The 13570-nt window shown below is 45.0% G+C and overlaps 1 protein-coding gene across 2 annotated transcripts in view; it reads left to right on the top strand.

Annotated features, from left to right (window-relative positions):
* SIAE (sialic acid acetylesterase) overlaps positions 1 to 13570 on the top strand; it is a 38548-nt gene extending 24978 nt beyond the window's left edge. For both annotated transcript variants that reach the window (XM_055305558.1, XM_055305559.1), the window contains exons 5-10: positions 660 to 837; positions 2002 to 2111; positions 2664 to 2797; positions 9122 to 9276; positions 10411 to 10600; positions 12220 to 13570. In XM_055305558.1, the coding sequence (XP_055161533.1) occupies positions 660 to 837; positions 2002 to 2111; positions 2664 to 2797; positions 9122 to 9276; positions 10411 to 10600; positions 12220 to 12438 (986 nt within the window). In that variant the 3' untranslated portion in view covers positions 12439 to 13570. The remainder of the gene's footprint in view (positions 1 to 659; positions 838 to 2001; positions 2112 to 2663; positions 2798 to 9121; positions 9277 to 10410; positions 10601 to 12219) is intronic.

Raw genomic sequence — 13570 nt, 5'->3', positions numbered from 1 at the left:
AGTTTAGGGGGGTAAGGGAAACACTCTGCACAGAGTGTTATGGAAGCTCAGGGGAGGGGGTCAGTTTTATTAGGCTTTTTGTGATCTGCTTTTCATTCACTATCCTTTCTTTTGCTGTTAAAACCCCTTACTACTTGTTTGTACCCCTGGAGGCACTTAGCCATATTTTGCCGTATATGTTATGCAAGTAAATGTCTATTTTTAAAGAATTTATTTATTTATTCATGAGAGACACACAGAGAGAGGCAGAGACACAGGCAAAGGGAGAAGCAGGCTCCCTGTGGGGAGCCCAATGTGGGACTCGATCCCAGGACCCTCGGATCACGCCCTGAGCCAAAGGCAGACACTCAACCACTAAGCCACCCGGGTGTCCTGTGGGTAAATGTCTTATTCTGTAGAATGTCTGCTATGAGGAGAGCTTCCATGTCTCTCTATATCTCTTTATTTACTGTATCTCAACCATCTAGAAGTGCCTGGCACCTAGAAGGTGCTCAGTCAATTTTATTTCATTCGAAATGGATTTGAATTCCCGGTATTACACTCTCAACTTTTTGAGTACCTGTACTGTTTGGATCTTTTGCAGTGCCAATCCAGTGACTTATATGTAGTTGTAGAACTACTATGTTTCTGACTCATTTTCTTTAACTTTTCCTGAACAGAGAACTTAGGCCATGGAATTTACGAGTACATGTCAGCAGTGTGCTGGCTCTTTGGGCGTAACTTGTATGACACTCTGCAGTACCCCATTGGGCTGATCTCCTCCTCATGGGGTGGGACACCCATTGAAGCCTGGTCATCTGAAAGGTCGCTGAAAGCCTGTGGCGTTCCTACACAAGGGTAAGAAAGTATCCTGCAGTCTGGGAAAAATATCTAGGAAGTTTTATAAGAGAGAAGGATCATGGTTTTTTTTGGGGAGTCAGGTATTTGTGGAGTGTCCAAATATGTACTAAATGTATATAGCTTAGTCCTTGGACATGTGAGATGTTATTTCCACTGTCATTAGCACCACGCTTATCTGAGAATATGTCAAGATGCAATTATGATTCTTTTCCTTAATATTAGTAATAGCTAATTCTTACTGAAAGCTTCCTCTATGTTGGATACTGTTGTAATCATTTTATATCTATTAATTCACTTAGTACTCCCAACAACCTCTAGAAGTGTAGATACTATTAACATACTGTGGATAAAATCCCAACACTAACAGCAACACAGAGATTAAAGTATGGGAACTGCTTTCACAGATGCTGTTTCATTAAATCTGGGAAGACCCATGGGGGAGGATTGGGCTTTTGGTGTAGCTCTTGGTGTAGACATACCTGTGGGAGAGGGAAGACGTTCGGCTTTGGAACTGAGAGAATGGCCTACATAGAGTGGGAGGGATCTAAAACCAGGCTTTCCAGATCTCTGGGGATGTCAAGGGATGCCACCAAGTGTGTGGGGAAGTGGGCATTCTCCCATATAGTTGCTGTGAGTATAAACTCACATATGTATCTTTCAGAGAAATTTAGGAATGTGTTCAAAGCCTTGAAAAAATGTGCCCTTTGACACAGCAATTCCATTTCTGGGAATTTATCTTAAGAACATAATTAAGCCTATAGGCAGTGATTTTCGCTATAAGGAAGATAAGCAGAAAGCTTAAAAAACATCCAAGTATCTATCCACTGAGTACCAGTTAAATACATTTATTGTCTGCCTGAGACACAGATAATAAAACACTCCTCCTCTCTGGTTTTAGTGACCTCATCTGGAAACTGGGATGGCCCCCTCTGAACTCCTAGAAAGTTGACTGATACACTTATCCTGGAAAAACCAGGATAGATATGAAAGTTGGAGGCTGTTCACATATTTTTGTGTGAAACAGAGTGTTTCAGTCTGATTCTGTGTTGCTTTCATCAGAATTTTATGCCAAGCAAAAGCTGGATAGATATCCAGTTTAGGGATTGTCAGGTGATCAGTCACTAGCTCTCTCGTGACACTTGCACATCTTATCAATTGTAGGTTCACTCAATCTAATTCTGTGACTGGTCTCAGTAACCACTCTGTTCTCTGGAATGCCATGATCCATCCACTGCATAATATGACTCTTAAAGGGGTGATATGGTACCAGGGTGAGTGCTCATTTTGCTGTTTCTTCATTGTATCAGTTAGCTTTTGCTACATAACAAACCACCCCAGAACTTAGTGACTTAAAAAAATAACAGTCTTATTCAGCTGACCATTTGGTGGATTATTAGGGTAGTTTTCCTGAATAGACTGCTTTAGTTAATTTCTTTTGGGATCTTTTATGTGCCTTTGGCCACCTGGCAGGTGTCTGGTGGCTAGACAACCTAGGATGGCCTCTCCCTTCTGTCTGTTGACTGCTGTGGCATCACAGTACTCAGGTGGCCTCCCAGCCTTGAGCAAATTGGTTTGACTTCTTTATCATTTATGTAGCAGTCTCAGGGGTCCAGTGTATCAAGAGAGAGCAAAGTCCAAGGCTCTTCAAGCCTTTGCTTGCCTCCCATTTGCTGAGGCCCCCTTGGCCAGAACAAGTCAGAAGCCCAGTCCAAAGAGACCGTAGGAAGGCCCACTCCCTAAGGGTATGGATAGAGGTTGGGGAGCAATGTGTGGTTGTGTTTGCATCCACCCCAAACTCCTCTCATGATCTGGACTGTTTTTAGGGGAGTCCAATATGAATTTTAACAGGGATCTGTACAACTGCACATTCCCTGCACTCATTGAAGACTGGCGCCAAACCTTTCACCATGGCTCCCAGGGGCAGACTGAGCGCTTCTTCCCATTTGGATTTGTCCAGGTATGTATGAGGAGGAAGAAGGTTTGGGTCATTGGTGTGGGGTATGTTGTGCAATCCATAGCCCTTTTTTTTTGCCCTCATAGTCAGCTGGTTGAGAACTTAGCATAAGACTCATCTCAGTTCACTGATGGGGCAAGTACATCTGCAAAAAAAGGTTCAAAAGTGGCTGATGCTTCTAATTAAAAAAGGAATACGTGTTCATTAAAGATATTTAAAAAACAAGCAAAACGAAGCTGAAACAATTCTGATTCCTCAATCCTGAAGTAAGCAGACCTTTTTTTGCAGGGGGATCCATACCATGGCACTGTACCATATCTTGCTTTTGCTCTTAATGTTATATTGCGAGCAGTTTTGCATGCCAATAAATATTAATCAACAACTTATAATATTGGTTGTCTTCTAATTTATTTAACTAGCTCTCAATAAATGGGCTCTGAGATTGCTTTACACATCTTGCTTTTCTAAGCAGTGGCATAAGTTTATTTTCTTTGTGGCTAAATCATTGCATGCATGCTTAATTCTTCCCGTAGGATAAATTCCCAGAAGTGAAATTCCAAGGTCAGACTGAATGCTGTTTAAGGGATTGAACCTGTCCTCAAGTTCCTCTGTAGACATTTATGAATTTGGATAAACTGTGTACTCTTAGCAGCTATGTGCAAGAATGTTCACCTCCCCATGCCCTCCGTAACTCGGTGGTGCTTCCTCCAGCCCCTACAGTGAAGCTTGCTCTCTCTCCCAGCCCCCTGCACGTGCTCTTTGCCTGGAGCACCCTTTCTCTCCCACACTTTCCTGGCCAACTTCATCCTTTAGACCCCAGCCAGGATAGCAGGTTAGGAAGCCTTCTGTGAGTATTCAGCATCTGGGGTAGGTACCTCCTTTCCCCAGATGGGTGATATCTTAGCACCCTGTCCTTCCCCATTTTACTTGCATGTTGGTTGAGCCCATGACCATGTTTTCCTGGGTCACACTTATATCCCAGTATCTAACTGGTCAGCAGTCATTAAATATGGCCTAACACGTGAATGAAAAGAAAATATCGAGGGAAATCATACTTTGAATTAGAGGCAACTAGTCAGAAAGATTCTGCTCTATAAAAGGAATAAATGTATTTAACCAAGTTCATAATGGTGTGACCTTACCTGTTCATATGGCCCTTCCAAGACCTGGACTTCTTAGCAGGGTGGTAGTTCTGACTTCCCTGCAATCTAGGAAATAAAACAAGTAAGGTGTTAGAAAAATGGGGCCCAACTCATGGCATAATAATGGAATAGGCTTTAATATTTGAATTGGACACACATACTTCCAGATGTCTGGCTCTGCACCCACAGATCCCTCCTGCTCACCGTCCTCACGTCTCCTCCTCCCTGTCCTATTTCACCGTACCTTTTTTCGGATAAAGATTTTTTTATAGACCTCCTTTCCACTTATAATTATGTTACAACCATGTTCTTTCTCCTTTCTCACATTTGTTTTGACTTTGAAACAGGATGATTCTACTCATTATTATCAAAATAGCAAGCCCTGTCATCAGTTCTGTGTTTCTGTTGGTGGAAACTCCATTTGGACTTTTGAGGTTCTTTTTTTGTCTTTGCTGTGTAGATGGTGATTTGAATGTGACTCCAGCCAATTCTAACTATGTGTCGTATGCTTATTATATGCCATGAACTGTGTGAGGTGCTAGAAATAGAGCGTGAATCAGAGACCTGGTCCTTGCACTTATTGCCTTACCGTTTTGTGAGACTAAGTCCCTTAGTCTTAGGGCTTTCACTGGCCATCATCGACAAAAACATGTTGGGTGCTTGTGGAAAACTGGGAATACAAGTGTATACCTTCAAAGAGAAATACCAAATATGACATAATAATGGTTTAGTGCATGGATATAGAGCTAGCCTGCCTGGATTCAAATCCAGCTTTGACACCTCTCTGGCTATGTGATTTTGAACCAGTTATTGAATAGGAGGATTATTATTTGAAGTATTATTTTTTCATTATTATCTTCCTTATTATAATTATTATGTGTGTTAATCCACATAAAGCATGGCATATGCCAGGTGATGTTAGTGTTTCTTGTTGTCAATGAGAGAAGTCAGAAAATCTGGAGGGATAGTTGGTCTGCAAGGAAGGATGAACTGGTACTAGTACTGAAGCATGGGAAGGAAACAAGAGCAGGAGACTAGGGAATCCTGAGGAGTATGCCTGTGTACGAAGGGTTTGGAGGAACGGCGGAGCGGAGTGCAAGGATGCTGTTGTAAAGTCCTCTGAATGTGGCCACTTTTATATTCTTTGGCTATCATTTGCCTTCATTAGGGGCAGTATTTCTACTAAGCCCTGTGGGAGGCTGAACAGCACCCTAGTAGATCTCAGATGGGGGAAAACAAGAATTTCATTTGGGTGCGGAGTATGCTGGTGCCTCTGCGTGGCCATTCTGGGGTAGTGCAAGCAATGAAGCTGGCAAATTGCTGCAGGAATTCTTCTCAAACTGCCATTTTGAAAACAGCTTCCTTGGCTGGAGTGGCTGTGTTTAGCATTTCTGCCTCTTGGGCTTCAGGCTAGTACATACCCTAGACTCTTTCCGGTAGCTCTGTTGCTGTGATTCTCATCATGACACTGGCTGCTGAGCGTGGCTCTTCTGGGTGTTGTGTGAGAAGAAGAAGGGTCACTCACTGGGCCTTTTGGTGGAGTTCCTTTGGGAAGCTTTAGCACCTTTGAGCATTTCACATGTTAAAGCAGACTTGCCTAAGAGATTTTAGTAAGAGAACTGGGAATGTCCCCTTAGCTCCAGATCGTATCCTTTCTACTACTAGGGCACCCTCTCCGGTGTTTTCCTGCGGATTTTCTAGTCTTTCTGGAAGAGGCCAAGAAGCAGAAAACTTCCTGTATTCAAAGCTTCATTTGGCTACGTTTGTGGGGGATGACCTCAGGTGTTTACTGGCTCTGGGAGTGAGAAGGCCAAGGGGTAGCAGTCTCTTCAAAACATAGCTCCTCTGATGGGGACAGATGTTTTCAAATGGAGTCCAAGACTGTGGTTTGCTCACCTAGACTGTTTCCCAGCTTGTGGTCTGACTTACTCTTAGATCCTGGTTTGTGAGAGGAGGATAACAGGTTGATGCCTCTCATTGGCTGGACTAGGGCTAAGAATAAGGCGCAGTCTAAATCAGAGAGCAAGGTGATATAAATATCAGAGAAAAAAGGAAGGAAGAGTGGGGCCGTGTGCGTCACAGTAATATTAAGGAATTTTCCTGGGAGCCTCTGCCCTTTGCAGGAGTAGGAGTCTGTCAGTTTTAAGTCTAGATGGAAGTGTTTACTCAGGATGTTGCAGAGCCAGCCAGCCTCTTACTGCCTTCAGCGCTCCTGTGCCAGTCTGAGGCATCATCACCTCTTCCTTGAAGTATTATTGCCTCTTCACTGGTCTTCCTGCTTTTCCCTTTTCTTCCCCTTTAGGATATTCTCAACATTTCAGTTAAAGTGAGCCTTTGAATGTAAGCCATGTCGGAAGGCTCCAGGGGTGCCTGGGTGGCTCAGTCTGTTGAGTGTCCAACCCTTGGTTTTAGCTCAGATCATGATCTCAGGGTCGTGGGATCGAGCCTCGAGGTGGGATCCACACTCAGCGTGGAGTCTGCTTGGGGATTCTCTCCCTCTGCACTTTCTCTCTCTCTCTCTCTCAAATAAATAAATAAATCTTTAAAAAAGGCTCCAGTGGTTCCTCCATATGAGTGAGGTCAACAAAGCGATATGTGGTCTGCCCCTGCCACCAGTGCCTCTCTGACATCACTTCCTGATTTTCTTTGCATTACTTGTTCCACTTCAGCTACTCTGGCTGCCTTACTGTCTTTAAGCACGCTAGGCATACTCTGTCCTAGGGCCTGCCATTTTCCTTTCCTTCTGCCTGCAAAGTTCTATCCCTGGCATATTAGTCTTCTATTCCTGCATTAAAAAATTATGGCATATATAGCAGCTTAAAACAATGTGATACACATTGAGCGAGGAGCCTGCCGTGCACGGCTTAGCTGAGTCCTCCACTCAGGGCTGCAGAGAAGGTATTGGACAGAGCCGGGGCCTCAGCTAAGCCTAGGGGTTACCTTCCAAGCTCAGGTGGCTGTTGGTAGAATTTGTTTCCTTGAAGCTGTAGAACCCATGGCAGCTGGCTTCTTGAAGGTCAGCAGGAGAGTCTCTGACTTCTCTACTCTCTTTTAAAGGCTTACCTGACTGAGTTGGGCTCCCTTCCTACTCTTCCTTTGGTTAGCTTGAAGTCAGCTGGTAAAAGACCTTACCTACATCTGCGGAATCCCATGCAGAGATCAGATGTCCAGCTTCGCAGTGATGGATACCGTCCTTTCTCTGTGTCCCATCCCCTATCCGGGTGGTTGCCTGCTTCTGTCATTTGTCTTTGAAGTTGTCTTATTCCTGCACATCCCTTTCCTGCTGCTGTCTTAGGGCAGGCTTTTCTCTTATGTGTCTAGAATGTTCTGGTAGTTTTTGAACCATCACTCTCTCTGCTTTTCGGCTCTTTTCTACACAGAATCATTTGCACAATCACTAGGGTAATCCTTTGAAATAGTCCTTTTATCATGTCAATAATTTCAGTGGCTCTCTACATTGAGGGTGAAATTCACATAATAATTTAATTAATCATTTTAGAGTGTTCAGTTCAAGGGCATTAATTAGTACATTCACCATGTTCTGCAACCATCACCTCTGTAGCTTATGGGTAAAGTATAAACTATCCAGATACTTGCCTCACTGTCTTTGCAACATTGTTTTTCCTACATAAACCCTTCAGTTCAGTTCCATTTCTGATTTCTCTCTCAAAATTACCTTTCTCCTTCCTACCTTTGCATATTATAAGGTTCTAATATGTCCTGTTTGTAGTGATTGCTCATATTTTCTGGGCCCAGCCATTTTTCTTCTTACACATTCCGAGACCATGTTGTATTATAATAATAAACTTTGTTCTACTGCAGAGTACTTGCTGTCTGTGCCTCTGATACAGCATTTAATCCATGCTATTTTATACTATTGATTATTAACATTTCTTATGGTCAGGGCTGTCCCCCCAACGGAGCTGTGAAGTACTTGTACCAGGTGGCCACTGCTATGTAACAAATCGCCTCAAAACTCCATGGCTTAAACTAACATTTATTATGGCTCTCGTGTGGGTAGCTGGGGGCTGGTTGATCTTGGGGGAGCTCCACTGAGCTCTTTCAGATCTCTATGGGTCAGTGGCAGGGGTGGGGTGGGGTAGGGTTGGGGCTCTGCTCTCACCTAACCTTGGCTGGAGTGGGTTAGACGAGGGAGCTCTGTTCCACAGCTCTCATCCTTCTCCAGAGGGCTGCAGGCTGGCCCAGGTGTGTCATTCTCATGGTGACAGCAGAAATGTGAAAGAGCGGGGGAACCACACAGGTTTCTTGAGGCCTAGGTTAGGAACTGACACACCGTAACTTCTGTTTCAGTCTGTTGACCAAAGCAAACCACATAGCTTAGCTTAGGGGGTGGTGGGGGAAATGTACTCTTTCTCTTAATGGGAGAAACCACAAAGCCAAATGGTAGGAAGGTGTGGATATAGGAAGGTGTGAAGAATTGGGGTCTTTGATGCACTCTACCACAGGCTCATGGGCAGATTCCCTGTAGCACCCAAACATGTTATAGATAGGTGTATCAGTTACCTGTTGCTTTGTAACAAACTACCCCCAAACTAGTGGCCTTAAAACATGAGCCATTGCATTTGCTCATGATTCTATGGGTCGGCTGCGCAGGGCTCAACTGGGATGGCTCAGCTCTGCTCTGTGTGATGTCAGCCGGGCTTGCTCGTGTGGCTGCGAGTTGAACTGAAGGCTTGAGCATTCACCTGACTGGCCTCTCGGCCAAGCCTGCTGGGACATTAACCCGTCTCTCTCCTAAGGGTCTTCCGATTTCCCAGGCCTTCCCCCCCCCCGCCTCCACACACACTTCCATGTCATTTCTCCAGCAGGGTAGCTGGACTTTTTTTTACATGGCCATCTTCAGGTTCCAAGAGAAGGCAAAGGTGCTCCAGGCAATGACTCAAAAGCTGCACATCACTTCCACCGCATTCTGTTGGTTGGAGAACATGACAGGCTTAGCCCAGATTCAGTGGGAAAAGAAACAGACTACACCTCTTGACGAGAGGGGCGACACAGACACACTGTGGTGTGTGTGGGGAGGGACATTCAACCACAACAGTAAGAAGCACACTAAATACCTGTTGAATGAGCATTTTGAATGAATGAATGAATGAAGCAGAAGCAGGGTCTGCTTATGAAGAAGACTCTACGATAGGATTCTGATGCAGCACTCTCTACTTTCTAGTTATCTTCCTATTTGTCTGCACCCTCGGATGATACATTTCCCCAGATCCGTTGGCATCAAACAGCAGACTTTGGCTATGTCCCCAACCTGAGGATGCCCAACACTTTCATGGCGGTAGCAATGGATCTCTGCGATAGGAAGTCACCTTTTGGCAGGTATGGGGGTGCTTCTTGGGCTTTGCTTGAACAATACTATATGTTCTTTGTCTGTGGCCTTCACTCTGATGTTCACTTGTGAGGGGCACAGAGTGCTCTAAGGATTGGACCTTAGGAGTGTTCTCTATTAATCATTTATACCGGCCCGTGCTGCAGTAACTAAACCCCCCAACATAGCAGTGCCTTGATGGAACAACATTTCTTGTTCACATCACATGTCCAAAGAAGGTCAGTAAAGAGGCTTTGCTCATTATAGTTGCTCACAGATCCAGAGTGACGGAAATTCCAAGTTGATCTGTGCTTCCAGTCACCTTCAAGGCTCACACTGGTGATTAAGGTAACTTCTGCTCACATTGCATTGGCCAGAGCAGGCCATGCGGCTGTGCCTGGCTTCAGTGAACTCAGACAGGGAGTAACGTGATACGGGTGAGTGGCTCCGATGACTCCCATATGCCAGCTGTGGGGTACAAGGGGATTTTAAATGAAACGGGGCCCAACACTTAGTGTCTGGTTTATAGTAGAAACTTTAACAAGTATTTATTTTTGAACGAAGAAGATTGATTGATTAGATGAATAAAACCAGGAGGACACCAAGTAATGAACAATGGATTCAGAGGATTTCAGTGGTTAGAATAACTTCGAGTTAGTTCTGCTCTGGTGCCTTTCCTCCCTCCCTCAGGGACATTTATTCCTTCCTTCCAAGTCCTCTACTTTTTCAAGGTTTGTAACGCATGGGGGGCTCAGAGCCTCATTTATGATTATTATCATTCACCCATGTCTCTTAAGCTGTTGAGCCACTGATCCCTGTTAGATTTAGTCAACTTTATTCTTTTTTTTAAATTTTATTTATTTATTTGAGAGAGCAAGAGAGAGCACAAGCAGGGAGAGAGAAGCAGACTCCCCGCTGAGCAGGGAGCCTGATGCAGCGTTCGACCCCAGAAACCTGGGATCATAACCTGAGTTGAAGGCAGATGCTTAACTGACTGAGCCACCCAGGGGTCTCCCCTACCCCCCGCCCAGGCATCTTTATTCTTACCTTTCTAAAGGGTGCTTTGTATAATCCTTAAAAAAAAAAAATGTATGGTTACCCTTGAGCTCAAACCTGAAGTTCTCTCCCTGTTGTTTATCCTATAGCATCCACCCTCGAGACAAGCAGACTGTGGCCTACCGGCTGCACTTGGGGGCCCGTGCAGTGGCTTATGGGGAGAAGGTGATCTTTCAAGGACCACTGCCTGAGAAGATGGAACTCTTGGCCGACAAGGGGCTGCTCAACCTCACGTATTCGCAGGAGATCCAGGTGCAGAGGCAGGACAAGATATTTGAGGTGAGAATAGTTGAAACAACAGGGGTTCGTCCTGTGTTGGGAGTCAGGATTTTCTCCACACTGAAGCCCATCTCTTTAATTGTAACATTTCTGTGGGCAGAGCTTGGTTTCTTTTGGCAGGGCGGAGTTTATCCCAGAGGGGTGACTGAGTAGCTATTAATTCACTGAGTAGCTATTAATTTCACTTAGAGGCAATTTTGATAGGACAGTCAAGGAAAGGAAAATGAATCCACATTAAAATACTCCTTTTGTATTTTGCTCCAAGAGCATTCATCTTTGCTCTGGCAAGGCCTGTGGCTTTATTTGTAGGTTACCAATTGGAAGATTCCTCACTCAGGGTTATTTCCCTCATCCTTGGATGTCTTTTTTATGTCACACTCTCCCAAATTCTGAGACTGAGTTTAGTGTCTTTTTTTTTTTTAATTTTTATTTATTTTATGATAGTCACACAGAGAGAGAGAGAGAGAGAAAGAGGCAGAGACACAGGCAGAGGGAGAAGCAGGCTCCATGCACCGGGAGCCCGACGTGGGATTCGATCCGGGGTCTCCAGAATCGCGCCCTGGGCCAAAGGCAGGCGCCAAACCGCTGCGCCACCCAGGAATCCCTGAGTTTAGTGTCTTCTTTGAGAGGCTTAGCTTGGGGATTTGTAAGTCGGTGTGAATTAATGTAATGGAACTACTTTCTTCTCGTACCTTGCGAGGGTCATTCCACTGTGGAAGTAGAGCTAATAATTACAGAGCTTATGTAGGGGTCTTCCAAAGTTGAGGTGCAGCTGGAGGCATTACTCATGGAACATGCAGATGACTGTCTCTGGGGACCATGAGGCCATCAGGCTGCAGGGGGAGTCGGGGGGCGGGGAGGAAAAAAGGTCACCGGAAGTAATGAATGAATATTGAAGACACACTTTAATTGTACATGAGTTTACCTAGGGTGCTCCTCCTCCGGAGTCCCAGCTACAACATCTGCTGGCCTCAGGTGCTTGGGCAGCACTTACCCCATTGAGCTTAGGATACCGAGTCTTAGGTCATTCCAGCTCCCCAGAAGTCTACATACTGAGCTCGTACTCTGTAGTCAGCTGCTGGCCATCTGCCCGTCATCTGGACTTAGAATCAGAGTCGGGAGCAGGATAGAATTTAACCTGTGGGTACTGGATAATTTATGTCCCCTTCACTGGATTGCTTTCTGTTTGGAGAAAGGTGAATTATCCAAGGTTCCTTTGTGCCCCTTCCTCATTGCCTGGCTCCCTTGGGAGTGCCAGGGTGGTAGCAGCAGCTGGATGGCTCCACTGGCTCAGGTCCTGCCTGCTTTGCCAACTGGTTGGAAGGATCACAGCAAGGTTGTTCAGGGGAACCTTCTCTAAATGCTCTATGTGATTATGGTTCCTTGTCTCCCTCAGTAATTCAGTGTTTTATTAATTTATTTTATCACATGAACATTTATCATCACACTATGGCTATGTTGACCAAACCCAACCTGGACTCAGGTTTGTTCTGGTTATTGTAGGAAATGGACCCATGACTAAGAGTGGCTCCTTCTCTCCCTTCTAGTCTAATGGGCAGTTCCCAATCTCTTGGAATTATCCTGACTTAAACATCCTGACTTTATGATTCTCTCTTTAGATCTCATGTTGCAGCGATCATCAGTGCAAGTGGCTCCCGGCTCCCATGGATGCCTTCTCGGCTCAGACTCTGACTCTGAGTACTGGTTCTTGTCGTGGCACTCTGGCTGCTGTTCGCTATGCCTGGGCCACATGGCCTTGTGAATATAAGCAGTGCCCCATCTACCATCCCAGCAGCACCCTGCCAGCGCCTCCCTTCATTGCTTTCATGACCAACTAGACTCCTGGAGAGCACAGCAAGCTTGCTAATTGACTTAGTGGCATATGATCATATATTGAACTTAAGTGTGGGTCCTTTAGATTTGGATTTTTGGTGTTGAAGTGATGACTATTGCTTTTCTTTTTTTTTTGACTATTGCTTTTAAAGGCAACTAACAGAAAAGCACTGGGCAGCTCCCTGCTAGCACATGGCTGTTTCTGTATTCTGATTATGAGATGAGCCAGTACTGGCAGGCAAACGAGATGCTTGCCTTTTGTCCCCTAATCAGCCTAGGTGTCTTACTGGACTAATTCCCAGCTACAAACAAATGGAACCTGTGTCATTTACTTCCCTGTGGGGAGTGTGACCTGTCACACAGTTGCCCCCTTATGTCCAGAATTGTGGAAACTCATGGTTGGAAGGAACTTCAAGGCCACGTGGGCCAGCTCATACTAATGTGTTCTTTACGAAACCTGGCAAGTGGTTACTGAATCTCTGTATGAAGTTTCTAAACTTCCTAAGTTTTTCCTTATGTGGAACCGAAATCTTTCTAGCCTTATTTGTGTTCTCTCTTCAGCCAAAAACAGTTCTGTTCCTTTGGTCTAAATAACAATAACCTGAGTGTTTGAAACCAGCCAGCACTGCACACAGGCATTTGGTGAGGTGCGTAGAGGCTGCCTAAAAGGGTCAGGAGAAAGAGGCACGTACTGGCTCTGGACAACGTGAAAACAGAGGTCATGGAGGGGCAATTAGGCTCAGTAGAAATCTGAGGTAAGAGGTTTACCTATAAAAAGGATAACCCAGGGCAACCCTGGTGGCTTAGCGGTTTAGCGCCGCTTGCAGCCCGGGGTGTGATCCTGGAGACCTGGGATCGAGTCCCACGTCGGGCTCCCTGCATGGAGCCTGCTTCTCCCTCTGCCTGTGTCTGTGTCTCTGCCTCTCTCTCTCTCTGTGTCTCTATGAATAAATAAAATCTTAAAAAAAAAAAAAAAAGGATAACCCAGATAGAAGAAAAAAGAGGCTGAAAATAAAGCTACACGATAAGCATTTAGAAAAATAATCCAGATGGGACAAATGTGAAAGTGGGCTCTGTGTGTGTACTGTTAATCATACTGCTGTTTACTGGTTGATTAAAAACGCTAACTGCACCTGA

This window comes from Nyctereutes procyonoides, unplaced genomic scaffold (assembly GCF_905146905.1).
Source record: "Nyctereutes procyonoides isolate TBG_1078 unplaced genomic scaffold, NYPRO_anot_genome, whole genome shotgun sequence".
In the NCBI taxonomy this organism is placed as follows: Eukaryota; Metazoa; Chordata; class Mammalia; order Carnivora; family Canidae; genus Nyctereutes; species Nyctereutes procyonoides.
This window is presented reverse-complemented; position numbering and strand designations above follow the sequence as displayed.